The following is a 17,175-nucleotide window of genomic DNA, read 5'->3' as shown; positions in this document are numbered from 1 at the left end:
GCGCAGAGGTTAGCATGTCCGCCTATGACGCTGAACGCCTGGGTTCGAATCCTGGCGAGACCATAAAAAGAAATTTTCAGCGGTGGTTTTCCCCTCCTAATGCTGGCAACATTTTTTAGGTACTATGTGATGTTAAACTTCTCTCCAAAGAAGTGTCGCACTGCGGCAGGCCGTTCGGACTCGTCTGTAAAAAAAGGAGGTCCCTTATCATTGATCTCAAACTTGAATCAGACTGCACTCATTGATATGTGAGAATTTTCCCCCTGTTCATTAATGGAATGTTATGGGCAAAATTTGCATTTGAGACATAGTAAGGTGGCCGCATTGATAGTCTCACTTTTTTTTTTTCTTTAAGACCCGCTGGCCTAACAACACCCTTTGTAGAAAATACTAAATAATCTGAGAAATGAATGACAACCCACGCAAACGAATTAAGAATCATGATTTGCGAAACTGCAGTTCCATTGTCCGAACTCTGTACAGAGAAGGTGTAGTATACGCAAAGGTGGATATACATACTACAAAATACAAGGCCAACACTACCACCCACAGTAGTGTGATAGATTGCAATAGGCGTAAAGACAAGACCGAAAGGAGGCGCGTTGTTGTCTAGCTGTAGTGATACTAAACATGAGTTTATCCGAGGGTTTCATCGGTATTATCTATGCCCATGCCTCGACAGAACAAGGACAACACCTAGCGAAGACATATAGATGCTGCCCTCCACTTGAAGCTTGGTAATAAAATAGTAATAAATCTGTCATTGAGAACGAACAGAAGACCCTAAGTAGTCCGAGAAGGCGGGATACAGAGTAGAAGGTGAAGCAGAGTTATCAGAGAAAAGGAGATACGAGAAACGTCTATTCCGCAGAAAGAAGCAAGAAATAGATAAAATACGAGGGAGAGCCAATCAATGTGTTTGGGAGTTAAATTATGTCCGAAAATTCCATCAGAATATTATACATAAAACCGATGGCTTTGTTACAGGCAAATCCTCCGACACAGAAAAAGAAGGAAAGCTACATAAGAAAAAAATAGAAAGATAGGAAAAGTATCCGATAGTGGCGGAGTTAACACAGAAGACATCTCTGATGGGGATGGTATTAAGCGTATACCACTTAGTCAGAATGTGGTCTACGCCGCCGTAACCCGGCTAAAGTATAACAAGGCAACAGGAGCCGATGGGTTGCCAGCTGAGCTATATAAGACTGTAGGGAACACACTGATGAAATATATGCAAATGGATCAATTTGGCGGATTTGCTAGCTAAAGGCACGCGTGCTGTGCGCTTGCATGGTTGTAAAAAAGTTAAATCAGTTAGGTTTGTATTGTGGGAGTTAAACAACAAACGCACGGACGCATCTGACGGAATAAATTAATCAACTATTAACTTTGAACGCGATTCAGGGTATGGATTTGATAACTGTTAAAAAATTGCTTTGCAGTCCATTAATCAGAAAAATATTTTATTAAATCATATTAAAAATTATTATTGACAATTTCCATTGAAATTTACCTTAGAAATGACATCAATGTGGATTATTAGAAATTCGTATGCAGCAAAAGACGCATGGCGCATGTGTTTGATTGCTTAAGTATGCGTAAGTCCTGCGTATGGTATGTAACCACAGCTGACAAACACTAACACTCACCCAAGATGTGTTCAGTTGCCCACCAACAAAATATTGAGTGCACCATTTATCAAATTTACTGATTTGCGCAACTCTGATTTTGAGTATGTTATTAGTTCGCGCCATTTTTCGTTGTTTGTGTGTGTTCTTGGTTCTTAACTATAAAACACACACACAACCAAAACTCGTTGACTGATAGTGCACTTCGCAAGAAAAAAATACTCAGCTGTTTGCTGTACACTACCTGGCTTAATATGTCTTGCACTCATCCGAAAGCATATGGCTATGACAGCAACAGCTGTGTTCGGGAACTCAAAAATTTGTGCAAATTCGCACAAATTTTTACTGGAAGCCGTTCGCGTACTTTATTTACCAACAGAAGAAAGCACGAGAGAGCAAATTTTGACAGTTCGAAAATAGACAGTATTTGGCGTTGAGGATGCCAAGGTGTTCTCTTTTTACATTCATTCTTTGTTTCTGTTTTCTCCTATATGATGACAATCGGTAGATTTGACATCCTTAATGATGTTCATGGGGCCTATCCACTTTATGTTTTCTTATGTGACCTAACCTTTTATTAGTGAATCCTGGGTTATAATTAAGATACAAATTTATCTGATATATTTTCCAACTATAATATTGAAAATTAAAAATGAAATAAACAAAGAATGCCTTTCACAAAAACAAACAATAAATTGTAGTAAACTTCAATCAGTTATTCCAATTTGTTTCAAGTTCATTTTAATTAATTTTATTTTCTATTCGTTATAATGGAATTTTCGGGAAATCCTTTTTTTCTATTTATGCATGATTATTGCAAGGAATTAAATCAAATTGGAATCACTGGTGTAGCCGCACCAGTCTATGCGCAATTGGCCGCAAAAAAGTGGCGACAAATCACGCCAAAGGACAAGGAGGACTATTTGATATTGGCCATGGCAAATAAACTGGGTACCCAAAAGTCGAAAGAAGCCGGAAGAAGACGCCGAACCAATCGAAAGAACACAAAAAGATCAGAAAAGAAACGCCCAAGCCGTCGTCGTCGTGGATCTGCCTCAAATATGAAATCACATCTAAAGGCAGTTAAAGAATAGATAAACAACGAACATGGGGAAAGGTTTTATGGGGCATCCAAGCGAATGATTCGAAATCAATTGAAATGTCAATGACAAAATTTCCATGTAGCACATTAAAGCGAAAATTTTAAATTAAAAAAAAAATTTTAATTTTTTAAATTTATAATTTTTTTTAACTTAATTTGCATAGATATTAAATGTTCTTTTAAAATTTTGCCAATTTGTTAGCATAGTTTCTGCAATGTATTCAGAACTGGGTATGATGCAAAAAGAATGATCTTGTTGGAATAAAGTGGACTTCACCAGGAAAATGGCAAAAAAAATACATTTTTTTGCACACCGCCCTAAAATGACTCTAGGAAAACGAATATGTTGTTGTTGTAGCAGTGTGTTGTATACTGAGGCGGCAGCCCTAGCCGATGAAGGAAACCATCGGGTCAATTTGGTACGTACAACACGCTGCCATGGGATTGAGAAACACGAATATGAAAGGCTGGGGTCTAGAGACCTTAATAAGGGCTTTCAGGGTCTTAAGAATTTGACCTACCTAAGGAAATTTACAAAACATAGCACCAATATAATAACATAGAAGAAAATAGCACCGCTGGCGAAGTTTTTTTTAGTAATGTAAAAAGGCTTTTCAACTCATTTTTTTTATTTTCATATTTCTTCCGAAAAATGGCTCCAAATTTAAATTTATTGTTTTTTTTACATTTGTGGCGTAGGCAATTTTCCTTTAATTTGAGTATAGATGGCGTCATTTCACTTGTTTTTTAAAGTCTCTCTTTCCACATATAGAGGGCGTCTTTTGTTTATTTATTTTGACATGTTCGTGTTGTATGCGCCCTTCAACTTGAGTACTTTTGCCCATATTCTTTGATGAGGGAAAGCCCGTTAGCAGGCGCCCAGCCTCGTACCCCAAAAACGGACATCACATTCGTGTTCCTGGAGTCATTTTAGGGGAGTATGCAAAAAATTATATTTTTCGCCACTTTCCCCCTAAAGTGTACTTTAACCTATTGTTGCAGTAAAGGTTCGATACTCATCTGATCAAAGCCTCTGACGGGAATCAAACCCAGGACAACCGAACTTGTAGTGCAGATTACAAGTGTGACATAAGCAAGATATAATTGTTTCTTTGCAAGAACGGAGTGAAAGTCTACATGTAAACTGAGACGAAAGCCTATCGCAGCATTCTGGTAGGTCTTAATTTTACTCCATTGTGCATTTCACTTTAGTGGCAAGTCTAGACTAGCTAGCTGACTGTCTTATAAATATTTGTTCAACAAGTGTTGTTGTTGTAGTAGCAGTGTGTCGTACACTGAGGCGGCAGCCATTGCCGATGAAGGAATTCATCGGGTCAATCCGGTACATACAACCGGCTGCCATGTTCTCTCTGTACAGCAATTTCATGGCTTTATTCATTGTAACCACATACTTGCATGTAAGGGTTCGTAGAATCAATCATCGGGGAAACAGGATTTCTTGTATCATTGGCTTACTTACTACTCCATGTAGTGAAAAGTATGACTAAAGTGTTCATAGAGTAAAGTGTTGCTTAGCGTTCAAAGGCTTATCAAATTGATATTTGGGTTAATAATTGTGGTGATGAAGTAACGAGCACTTATCGTGCTATGCAGTATACGAATACCACACAGAAAAAAAATATAGATAAAAAATGTTCAATTGAAAGTAACATCGTTTTCAATTAAAAAATTGATGGATTTAATCATTTTTCTAATTAAATATGATTTTTTTCAATTACAGTCGTGATTGAAATTTTTGCAATTTTCAATTAAAATATTTATTGAATTAATAATTTTTTAAATGAATCGAAAAATAGTTTAAATTACAATTTGGTGTTAAACCCTTCTTTTATGACTGCAATGTAGCCTTAAATTGATTTTATTTAAGCACCATATTATATATTGCCCCTTATGATATCACTGGAAGAAGTTTTCAAAGGTCCATGCCTCCAACATTTTTGTAAATTTTTAGCAATCCCACGGAAGACGATTTTACTAACCGTATTTCAAAAATAAGTTTCAGTTATACACTGAGGCGGCAGCCATTGCCGATGAAGAACTCCCTCGGGTTAATCTGGTACGTATAACCGGCTGCCATAATTTTTATTGTTGTTGTTGTCGTAGCCACACTTTCATGTGGAGGTGGCAATCCTTGTCAAGCTTCTGTAGGTGAATTAGCTCGATCCGCTCCTAAGGAACGATCGCCGCGGGAACAGGTTGGCCATTGGTTATTCAAAGGCGCCAACAACCCGCCTTGTCATATCGAGCATCATAGGCACTCAGTATTTGAGCAAGAGCCGGTGCCGCCCGACCTCTTACTTAAACTTTCCGCTCGATACCGCTAATTGTCAGCGACTGCGACTGACTGAGCAATCCACTATCCGTAACCTGTGGACGTGCCCGGTAGCTCGCATCTAAGCTTCTCATGACAGCAATGAATAACACACAGATCGGACATCAACGTATCAGCTTGTGTGGTGCTCGCATCGATCCCGTGCTGAGATCATTTTCTTTTTTAATTGGATCAATTAAAATGTTAATTGAAAATTTCGAAAAATGTTAATCATTTTTTTAATTCGAATTGGAATCAATTAAAAATGTCAAAATTTTAAATCATTTTTTTAATTGAATGGGCAACTTTTTTAATTGAAAATTTAGTCAAATACTTTTTCAACAACTGTGATAAATATTATAATTTTTGTGATTAAAGCTGTTTCAATCAAAAAATGAATTGGATCAATTAATTTCATGATTAAAACGGTTTTTTTTTTGTGTGCAAAGTATCGATCTCACTCTCTTTCTTTCTTTCATAGTTGCCCATAACAGAAAGTTTGTTTCACTATCTCAACTGAGAATAGATATCCCGTAGTTCGATCCTCTGCGCACCTTCTCCAATTTCTGACAATTTCATTCTGTAGTTTGGAGATGAGTTTTTCCATTCTGTCATTTTACCAAAGTTTTGGTGTATTTTGATACGTTTTACAATGTCAACATCGTCGTAAAGCCCGATACTCCATTAAAAAAATCCTTTTCTCAAACAATTCAAGTTCAATCTTGTGTGCATTCCCAACCCAAACTTCAGCACCTTATAACAACACACTCACCCATGAAACTTGACGAGGATCGTTACCTCCACATGCAAAATTGTGGCTAACACAACAATAACAACATCAGTCTTTTGTAGAATGTAACTTTTTAGGCTCTATTTAATGCCAGACCCACTTTAACTGAGTCTTCTTCAATCTTTCCAAAGGCTGCAGTTACTGCTTCCAATGACTGTCGTCGTCATATGGGAGCTGCATGTGTTCCCTTGGGAATAGTGTGTCATACCTATTCACACCTACATCTCGTACAAACTTTCCGGCGGAATATAATAGAGTTCACTTGATAAGCTGTCTACTAGACCGTCCCATCCCATATGGAAAGGCTAACGATAACCCGTGCCGGATGTACAGCTTTTGAAGGAATCCAGTTGCGTATTTTAGGTCCCAGCATGATATTGGTAAACTATTGATCATACGTTCACCACGCTTGATGAAAACCTTCCATCTATAACAACAGAAGCGCATGCATTAGAAAGGGACAGCAAGTGCGACATGGAACCGAACTTTCCACAATTGCTTCGACCTATCAACGTCGGGCCTTTGAAGCATTCATAGCTAAGGTGATTGTAAGGTCTTAATCCGTATTGCCATGGTTGGTGTGTGGTAACTTGTGGCTTTAGTTCATTAAGCTCGTCTCGAAGATCGTCCCGAAAGCCGAGTTGGTAACGTGCTCTGATTATCGGTTGTTGTTGTTGTTGTAACAGTGTGTTTTACACTGAGGAAGCAGCCCTTGCCCATGAAGGATTTCATGGGGTCAATCCGGTACGTAGAGCCGGCTACCATGGTCGGTAAGGGGATCATGGTTTCTATTCCCAACATACGCCTGGCCTGTCGCTACTGTGGTATCACAATAAACTAAAATAGTCCGATTGAGTGTGTTTAGAAAATCGGAAACTTACTCGTGGATACTAATTTTTTGACCGTTGTACAAAAAATAGTCTCCCTTTCTATCCAGCCTTTGAACATCACTTTTGAGGTAATTCCCTTAGATGATGTCGCTTTGCGACTAGCCGTTCGGACTCGGCAATAAAAAGGAGGTTCCTTATCATTGAGCTTAAACTTGTATAGGACATCACTCATTGATATGAAAGACGTATACCCGCTGTCTCTTAATGGAATGTTAATGCACAAATTTGCATATAAGGCAGCGTCATATGGCCTCTCTATGCGCTTGTATTCTTCCTGGTATTCTGCCTTAGCATAGGCGCAGATAAGACAACAACCAAACTCCAGTGCTTTAGTCCAACGCGTCACATTTTGGTACCATTAAAATTCAAATATATAAGGTATGCTTATTACGGGTTTATACCAATTACCTATGTACATGGCCGATCATGCAAATCTGCTTAATTTTTCTTTCACATTTAAAATTTTTTGGAATTTTCTAAAACATCATTAACCATTGATGCCTATCACTTACTACTACCACCACTTTCGATTTACTGAAATACACACCTGACCTGGGGGACATGCCGCTGGCAATGCAAACTTTTTTTTTAAATATGAATACATACATACATACATTTGTATACACAGCCATTGTCGAGTTATTTTTAGGCTTATTTTAGGATATTTTGTAGTTTTCCTGACAAAATGCCGACAAAATATTTTGAAATGAATAGACGTCTTACCCGCTCTGCTTCTTCCCAATTGAGGGAACGTTTTTTGCGCGACTTCTTTTTCCCCACTGCCGACTCATCAGTTTCGCCTGCCGTCTCATTATCAATTCCTTCAACTACTTTTGTGAAAGTTTTCGTTTCTTCGACACTGCTAAATTCACTGCCATTCTCATTTTTCACACAACTGCTGCCGGCATCGTCCAGGTCCTCGTCAGCATCCGGAAATTGATCGAAATCTTCTTCATTGTCTGTTTTTGATGTTTCGTTATTAGGTATGGACTCCACCTTTGCAGTGGATATTTTCAATGGCGTTACCAAAGGACTCCCCCCGTTTACATTCGGCTCCAATTTCATTTTTGATTTTTTGCGTTTATATTGCTTTGTTGTTGCCGACGAATGCTTAATTTTGTAGCAGTTTTATTTTCTGCTTGCCAAGCAAATAAAAATCCTTTTTCTATCGTTTTTTCTTTTCGTTACTTTGGGGGCCACACACAATTTTTGTTTATATACGCTGCTGCTCCATAGTTCCATAACGAATAGAATCGATATCGAATGAAAACGATAATCGATATGTCACTCGTAGTATAATTTTATGGAATTATTTTCACGCATACGGATGCGCTTAAACTCAAAACAGAATGTTAGGCTTTGGGCATTGATTTTGAGCGTCGCTTTGCAAAAATGCAACTCTGTACACAAATTCCACAAAAGCAACGCGGAAAAGTAACAAAATTTTCAACTTTGACTACTGAAATCGAGCGTCATTCTATGCAGCCATACGTGAAGTTGGCAAAACAATGCTCAACGCACTCATTCTGGCCTTGGCCTTTAAAGCCAAACCAGAAAGAGCGTTGCAATTCATTTTTTGGTGCGTTGTGTTGAAAAGTGCGAACAAATCCAACAAAAGCAACGCGCAAAAGTAAACGAATTTTTAACATTGACGACTGCGGTTATAGGAGCAGGTTTGTATAGAGAACTTATTTATTTAATGTAATGCTTGTAATGGCTCAAGAAGTCGAATCGGAAAATCGGTTTATATGGGACCTATATCAGGTTCTCGACCGATTTGGACCGCACTTGGCACTGTTGTTGAAAGTCGTGACGAAACACGCCATGCAAAATTGCATCCAAATCGGATAGGAATTGCGCCCTCTAGAGGCTCAAGAAGTCAAGACCCCAGATCGGTTTATATGACGGCTATATCAGATTATGAACCGATTTGAATCGTACTTAGCATAGTTGTTAGAAGTGATACCAAAACTCCACGTGCAAACTTTCAGTCAAATCGGACGAAAATTGCGCCCTCTAGAGACTTAAGAAGTCAAGACCCAAAATCGGTTCATATGGCAGCTATATCAAAACATTGACCAATTTGGCCCATTTACAATCCCAACCGACCTGCACTAATAGAAAGTATTTGTGTAAAATTTCAAGTGGCTAGGTTTACTCCTTCGAAAGTTAGCGTGCTTTCGACAGACAGACTGACGGACATGGTTAGAACGACATAAAATGTCATGACTATCAAGAATATATATACTTTATGGGGTCTGAGACGAATATTTCGTGGAGTTACAAACATAATGACGAAATTAGTATACCCCCATCCTATGGTGGTGGGTATAAAAAAAACTGCCAAGCGGTGAGTTGGGCGGGGACGGCTCTGGTCTAGGGAGCAACGGGCCTTCTCCTTCGAGAGCTTGTCTTCTAACGGTCTCTTACTTGCTGCTACGCATTGAATTTTCCAAGCTTGCTTTGAAATCCCTCCACACAGACTCTTTGCTGGCCCTAATTCGATACTGCCGAGGGTTCACTCAATTCTGGAATGTTACAGTCTCGCCAAACCCAGAAATTGACTTCAACAGACCATCAGAACTCCGGAAATTTCGCAAGAGCAAAGCAATCAGTTATGCGTTCTCCACGGCGTTCGGGTCGCAAACATGCAGCTGCCGTGGCAATTTCAGATACCTCCTCTTTTCGACGAATTCGCCATTAAGACTTTCAATTTTACAGGGAATTGGCTGCTGGGCAAGAATTAACTGAACGCTTTGGCGACGCTATTGCCAACATACCGATTAATATGCTGCAAAGAGTTGAAAAGAGGGTGCGGAAATAAGTCCACTAGTTTATTGAAACGCAATTAATTTTATCTAGTATTGTTCATACTGGGTAAGGAAAGCTACTTAAGAATATCGAAAAATCGATACAAAAACTTGCACATCTCTAACTGTTCATTGTTTCCCAACAGCTGATAGTAGCACCCAACGCTAAACAAATTTTGCAGCAAAAATTAAATATTAAGTAAAAAATAATAATAAAATAAAAAATATTAGGGAAAGATGGGTGGATCCGAAAGATCATCCTCAAGCTATCAAAGGCATAAGACTCGCTCAAAGTCCCGTGACCGGGATCGAGACAGAGATCGTGAGCGCGACCGGTAAGTTATACCTTAAAAGCTGCTGTTTTGTTTGTTTTTTTTTTATTTCGTTTTGCATATTAAGGGATAGATATCGTGATAGAGATCGCGACCGGCATCGTGATAGAGATAGAGACGATCGTGATCGCGATTATTATACTTCCTCCTCCTCGAGACGCCACAAAAGTAAATCAAGCTCAAGGCACTCAAGAAAATCTTCGAAATACCATCGCAGAAGCTCTAGCAGTAGTTCCTCATCTGATGATTCATATAGCTCTAAGGATAGTCACAGCAGCCGTAGCAGTAGAACATCAAAGTACTCATCTTCGCGCAATAGCAAAAACAGAACAAGAGGTCCCAGTTCAGAAAGTAATTCTCGTAGTGCTCCTGTTGTTTCCACAACATCAACAACCAACACTGTAGGCACTACCGCCACCGGCACAACCAATGTGACAACTCCCTTAGCAAAGGCCATTGATTTAATGGACCTCAAAGTGCAAAAAGCTTTGGAAACTATAGAGGAAGACACTTTTAAGCCAATGGCATTTTTCAGCACCCGTGATCGCGAGGCACCTGAAAAACCTTCCGAAAAGGTTATTATAGATCTTAATGCTGAAACTGTAACAATTCCCAAACCAGCATTAGAACCGACGGAACATGGTAAAGAGGAAGTGTTTCATCCAAATGTAAGTCAAAGGCAAGATTCCTTATCCAACTAATAGCTAAACCGCTTGTACTTGTTATTTCAGTTTCTGGGCGACCAAGAACAAAAACAGGAAAAATGGATACGTAAACTCTTATTATATAGACAGAGATATATGTCGGAATAAAAATATGTACATATGAATGGGTGTATATACATACAAAGAAAATAAATAATTGACAAAATATGGGGAACTTTATTTTGATTGCATCAATAAAATTATGGTGTGAAGTGAATTTGTAGCATTCTATTCTTCTTAAATGCTGTAATGAAAGATGAGATATAATCAAGAGTTGAAATATGTTTAGAAATAAGTCAGCCAAATGAAGTTAAAAAAATATATATACAACAAACTGAGTTTTTCTCTTTAGCGAATAAAGTTGAAAACATTTTAAGCCATTTCAACTATTTTATGGGTCGATTATGAATTGCAACCCAACTTCAGTTGAGTTGCCAATGGACAAATTTACTATAGAAATTTCCGTTTCTGTAATGAGTAACATACTTTTTTTAAAATTTATTCTGTAGCTTAACGTTCAAAACACTGATATTGTATGAAACTGACGAAAATTTGCAACTATATACTAGTTTGTATTCCATTATTTTATCTTCTGGCAACGCAACTATAGTTGAGTTGCCATGCATAATCGACCCTTTAAACTCTATAACAAAATTCTCAAAAACAAACATTTCTCTGGCACGATTTTTTTTAAGCGCAAGTTAAAGTTCTTGCACAAGCTAACCTCAAACTCTTTTATTGAAGATAACACAAAAAAGAGGAACAAATTAACTTATTATAAGACTCCATCAGGCCAATCCGGTATGCACTACCGGCTGCCATGGGATTTACTCATTCCATGTTAATCATCAACGCACTGGCAGACTGCCATAAGATTAAAATTTCTGTAAAATGCGTCATATTTTCAATGACTTCTTTGTGTGAGGAATAATCTAATTATCCAATAAGGTCAACATTACACAATATAATAAAACGAAAAATTTTTTAAGTGGTAAAGCTGGCTACAACTTTGAAGCTTTCGGCTATATAGAACTTATTCAAAAGTAAGGTTAAATAAAAATATATATTTCCTATGGAGGCCGACTAAAGTCTCTCCTTAATGGGAAAATTAACAAACAATTTTTCATAAACCTGCAGTTATGGTCTCTTGGCCTTTGGATTTCTAGGGGATTGTGGGGTTTTTGAATTCGGAAAATTTGATTTATAATTTCTTTTTTAAACACACAAATATATTTTGCTAATTTAGTACGTCACGTTATAGCGTTTCATTACGTTTCATAAATTTATATTTGGTCAATAATCGCTTGACGTTGTCGTAAGTACGTTTTTTTTACAACTGTGTAATTGGATTAAAAGTGTTTTTGGCATCGGTGCGAAGGTATCAAAGCTCGTAGAAAACTAATCGCAAATATCCAAATATTCATAAAATCAATACAGAAACGTGCAATTAATTGAGCAAATTCGGTGGTGATGTGAAATATAATCAGTGTAAAAGAATTTCTTTTCAAATTTGAATGATTTTTCAATGCTTTGGAAATAAGGGGTGTCGGTCAATGTTAGAAAAACATCATTGAGTTGTCAGAATTCTCTCAGTTTATCAAAAAAAATTTCGTTCGCCGTTCGGAAAAATTGTACGGCCGCGGTAGTCATCACAATCAGCTTTGCTCTCTGGTGTTTTAACATATAAAATACATTTTTTCCTTTTTCGCTCCCTCCCAGAAATCGCAGTTGAATGTTTTTAAGCGATTGTGTTGTGAGAAAATTCCATTAGATTAAAGGGTTAAAACCAATAATAGGAAGAGGATTCCATCAATAATGAATATCGACTTTGTGAAGTTGTGCGGAAAACATACGCCTATCTATGAAGCATACTACAAACAGGTAAAGAAAAAGAAAAAAACGGGGCTAATCTTAAACGGAAGCCAGTGAAAAAAAGTCAAAAGCCTTCGTCGTCCTCTCTATCGCAATGTTTGTGTGACGACGATAATAATACTGCTAATGATGATGATAATGATTGATTAATGCTCATGAATTGTGTGATGCTTATTGTGTATAATTATTTCAGATGGATCCCAAAGGCACTGGGACCATTGAAGCCATGGCCGCTGCCAAATTTCTGAAAAAGTCTGGCCTCAGTGATGTTGTCCTCAGTCGAGTTTGGGATTTGTCAGATCCCAATGGCAAAGGTTTCCTGGACAAGCCAGGCTTCTTTGTGGCCTTAAAGTTGGTGTCATTGGCCCAGGCTGGTCATGTATATAACATGAATAACATCTACATGGATACGGAGAAACCACCAAAAGTCGTAAGTATATGCCAAATGATACAAGTGTTATAGAAAATTAATGACACCAGCCAGCTACACTGTTACACAATCGAAGAAGGACATTATGACGAACACAAAGAAGGACAATTAGATTAGCACAGCTGTCTGTGGTTGGTTGTGTGTTTTTGTATGAATAAAAAAAGAAAAAAATTGTTAAAAAAATAAAAATTGAATTGAATCACCAGCTGAAAAAAAATTGAATGGAAAAGAAAATTTACTACTCTGACGAGGAATGCTTATAATTGAACTTTCATTAATGATAACTGTGGTTATTTGTCATTACTAATTTTTTCATTCAGAAACAACCGTTCACTTGGGAACTTCCCCATAAACGGCGTTTTATCATTTTTGATGATCAAAGTTCTTACCTAAGTATTCCCATTCCAACAAAAATGATATTGAAATTGACCTTTTCTGATAGGCATTGTCTCATCTCGCTTTTTGTGTGGGAATCGTAACATATTCCGTGTATATCCTTATTGTGAAAAGTGAGGTTGCGGTCTTCTTGGGCCCAAGGTCTTTCTGATGCATAAATCTTCTTTCTGTTCGGTCCTAGTGGAACCGTTAAACGATACATACCCTTGTATACTATGTCGTAGACATTTTATGGATTTTTCTTCTCCTGGTTGTATGAAAATTCAATGAACATCAAGAGTAGAGTATTTTCTCCTAGTTAACGATAAGAGGGTTCAAAGCTTAAGCACTGTGAGTGGGGATGACGCCACTATAATTATGGGTTTTGTCTTGTCTTGACATTTGCTAGCAGCCCGACAACATGCGACTTACAACTTCGGTTGCAAGCCGCTACTCTCGAAGACCTAAGTTCCACCCAGTATGGGACAACTATGAGCACCACACAGGCTCAGTGTGGTGTTCATCGTTATTCCGAAAGTCTTAGTTGGGAGCTAGCTCACAAGTTCACAAGTTACGGATTGCGAAATGCTCCATACGTAGTAATTGTTATTGCAGTCGCGGACATTCAGCGGTATCGAGTGGAGAGTTTCAGTGAGAGGCCGGGCAGCACCGACTCTTGTTCGATAATGATGATCGATATGATAGGCGTGTTATTGGCGCCTTCAAGTAACCAATGGTTGTCAGTTCCCACAGCGATAGGTCCTAAAGGTCGAAACATGTTTGCTCACCTATTGGAGCTTTATGAGGATCGCTACTTCCGCATGCAAATGCGGCTACAACAACAGTCTTAGGTCCACTGTGTTTGCCCTATAAGAAGGTAGAAGAGAAAAAGAGTATGGAGAAACGCAGATAGAGCCACACCCAGTAATATGTAATACAACAGAAACGACAGAAGAACGGAGACCAACGTAAAAGACAAAAGATTAGGGAAACTCCGCCTTGAAAAAACTAAAGGTGAGGGAATGTCGCAGGCTTTCATTTCAGGAGACTACAGAACTCCAGTTTGATAAGAGGACAAAGTGTCTGGAGGGAAAAGTTGTTCACCCATTATTCTGTATCTTCCCGCAATTGCGGGGTGGCTACACGAATGCTGCTCGACAGTTTTTAACTCATTCTCGTCATCACAAACCCTACATAAGTCCGCCTCTCCCTGTGTCCATCGTGAGAAAGCAGGACTCGCTATCAGCAGCCCAAAGCTATACTTCCTCAGCCCCAGAATCATAAGCAATGTCCAGCTTCTCGTAATACACAGTTACGCTCATTCTCGTGGTCATCGCAGAAGGTAATGTCCAGTTTCGCGTAATATACAGTTACAAGTTGTTGTTGTAGTTCAAAGCAGTTACAAGTGCTTTGCCAACCTGTGGCCAGTACCAGGCCACGTTCATTCTCGCGGTCATCGCAGAAAGTGTCCATCCTACCAAGAATTTCGCACATGAGTGGTCTCAAGCGATACATAATTGGGCAGCTTTTTGGCCGCCACATTCCACGCAAACGCTTGAAGGGCCAGGACCCAGTAAAGCTTGACAGCATTCTCCATGGTTTGAAGAAGCTTCTAACTTCATCTAAGCAATCCCGACATTACTTGGCCCGAAGTTGAAGTTTTCAGCGCCGCCAGAGATTGGAAAGCCCGATCGCGCCACCGCTTCCTCATCGTCGTTGTTCCTAGTGACCCGAATTTCTTCGCCTTAAAGATGCTACCCCGTCCAAAAGCCTATATGATTCCCTTATTCTAGGAAATTTTATGACTCCTGCCCTTTGGCATGGTTTACACAAAGATCACTTGAATATCGACATACCCTAGTCCAGAGATCCCTGCCGAGAATACTATGTTTGAGGAGCGCCCGGTTTTAGACTCCCTCAGACTAAAGTCAATCTTCCTGGCCATACACCCAACATACAGGCGTTAAGGCCTAATACAAAGTACGGCATTCAGAGCATCTCTCGAGGCACTCCTCCTTAGCTCAAAGATCAATATCGACGAGGTACCCTGTATTCTCTTGACCATACTGCACCATTGTCCAGAGTCCTTTGCCGCAGAATCCATAGGTGAGAATCGGTTGAACAACTGCCGATAATACAGTATATAAACCCCGGCCTAAGACCCAACCACTTCATATCGAGTAGTGACAGGAGTAGATGTTACTCACTCCCCCTATGACCCTTTCCTCGACGTCACTTCTCCAACTTAGCCTCAGGTCAAGAATCACGCTCAAGAATTAACCTGTAGCTTCACCCTATCTAGGACTGGTCTTCTGAAAACGTCCAGATTTCGAAAAGGGACACAACGCCCAACCATTTGTATATGCGGGGAAAGGAGTTTCTACTGAGCCCCTCAATTGGTCTCTCAACAATTCCGTTGTAAAAAAGTATCGTAAAGACCCTTTTCCTAGCTCTGGTCAGTAGCAATATATTTGAGGCAATTTTTCTGAGCCTTCCACTAATTCTTTTATTTGGATAGCATGATGACAGCTTTACACATTATATCCGTACATACTAGAACGTCAAGGTGCCATAGAACGATCATCGTGGCACTTGCCCTTTTAAGGATTTTCGACATGGTAACTCCTTGCCAACACGACCCGTCAGTCTAAACTGAAACGTAGGAATTCAAATTATATGTGCGATGTGAAGAAAAATAAAGTTTGGGCGATATCTTCGGTAATGTTTCCAAGAAAATCAAGAATTGTATCCTTCAGTTCATCATTGCGATTTTCGTGGGAAAAATATTAAGTCATTTTCCATTAAATTTAACTGTGAGCTCTAACGAGAGATTTTATTGTCCACGTGATGACTAGAGCGACATATGATTCCAGCAAAATGTTTCCATTTCTTAAAAATTCCTTAAAACATGCAGCCTTTGGCAAATGCTACCACTTGCTCCACCAAACTTTGTATTTTTTTTTAAACCAAACATGCATCTAAGTAATCTGTATTGTATTTTTTCTGTTTTTAGGGTGATATACCAAAGATAATGCCACCACGCGTTCCAGCAGCTCCCGTAGTAACAGCAGCTCCAGGAGCAGCACCCACAGGTGACTGGACCATTCGAGTCATCGATCGCCTAAAATACGAACAACTTTTTGAGTCATTAAAGCCTGTTGGTGGTATGTTGCCCGGCAATAAAGTCAAAGGTGTGCTCCTCGATTCAAAACTTCCCATGGATACTTTGGGCAAAATATGGGATTTAGCCGATCAAGATAAGGATGGAAATTTGGACAAACATGAATTTATTGTTGCCATGCACTTAGTTTATAAGACTTTGGAAAAACGTACGGTGCCAGATGTATTGCCAGTAGAGCTGCGCAAGCCTGGCGGTGTGCCACCACCTAAACCAGCACCACCGGCAATGCCACGTGCACCATCTAGCGACGGTTTCGGTGATGGTGGTTTTGTAGCCAATTTTCCAAAAGATATTGGACCACCTGCGGCAATACCCATACCACCACCAGCTATACAGCGTGTTCCACCCGTTGGAGGACCAGCCACTGTGGGCCCTCTGATATCTACAGATCCCCTTATTCCAATCGGTGCACCACCTTCGGTGACAGCCAATGCCGATTGGGTGGTGGGCACCGAAGAATATAAGCGTTTTGAAGCAATGTTTAGAGAAGCCGATCGAGATAAGGATGGCTTAGTTTCCGGCCTGGAAGTTAAGAATGTTTTCTTGCAGTCGGGAGTACCACAAAAAATGCTGGCTCATATTTGGTAAGTGAAGATCAATATACAATAAAATAAAGGGCGATGGACTAAAAATTCGAAAGCAATTGGAAGGAACAAACATTTTCAGCGGCGATTATTCCCTCCTAATGCTGGCAACATAGTGAGGTTTTTTTCCATATAAAAACTT

The 17,175-nt window shown here is 39.2% G+C and overlaps 3 protein-coding genes across 10 annotated transcripts in view; 2 read left to right on the top strand and 1 right to left on the bottom strand.

Annotated features, from left to right (window-relative positions):
- Positions 1-7,941, bottom strand: part of LOC106087964 (uncharacterized) — a 38,023-nt gene extending 30,082 nt beyond the window's left edge. For all 3 annotated transcript variants that reach the window (XM_059368464.1, XM_059368462.1, XM_059368463.1), the window contains exon 1: positions 7,469-7,941. In XM_059368464.1, the coding sequence (XP_059224447.1) occupies positions 7,469-7,810 (342 nt within the window). In that variant the 5' untranslated portion in view covers positions 7,811-7,941. The remainder of the gene's footprint in view (positions 1-7,468) is intronic.
- A 1,751-nt stretch (positions 7,942-9,692) lies between these two features.
- Positions 9,693-10,912, top strand: LOC106087948 (serine/threonine-protein kinase fray2). The gene is made up of 3 exons (XM_013253174.2): positions 9,693-9,890; positions 9,955-10,555; positions 10,619-10,912. The coding sequence occupies exons 1-3, from the start codon at positions 9,793-9,795 to the stop codon at positions 10,697-10,699; spliced, it is 780 nt and encodes a 259-aa protein (XP_013108628.1). The 5' UTR covers positions 9,693-9,792; the 3' UTR covers positions 10,700-10,912.
- Positions 10,913-11,951: 1,039 nt separating this feature from the next.
- Positions 11,952-17,175, top strand: part of LOC106087959 (epidermal growth factor receptor substrate 15-like 1) — a 29,553-nt gene continuing 24,329 nt past the window's right edge. For 2 of the 6 annotated variants that reach the window (XM_013253190.2, XM_059370366.1), the window contains exons 1-3: positions 11,976-12,472; positions 12,657-12,893; positions 16,282-17,033. In XM_013253190.2, the coding sequence (XP_013108644.2) occupies positions 12,407-12,472; positions 12,657-12,893; positions 16,282-17,033 (1,055 nt within the window). In that variant the 5' untranslated portion in view covers positions 11,976-12,406. The other 4 variants (XM_059370364.1, XM_059370363.1, XM_059370362.1 and 1 more) reach the window with 4 other exon arrangements.

The sequence above is a fragment of the Stomoxys calcitrans genome, chromosome 5 (assembly GCF_963082655.1).
Source record: "Stomoxys calcitrans chromosome 5, idStoCalc2.1, whole genome shotgun sequence".
In the NCBI taxonomy this organism is placed as follows: domain Eukaryota; kingdom Metazoa; phylum Arthropoda; class Insecta; order Diptera; family Muscidae; genus Stomoxys; species Stomoxys calcitrans.
This window is presented reverse-complemented; position numbering and strand designations above follow the sequence as displayed.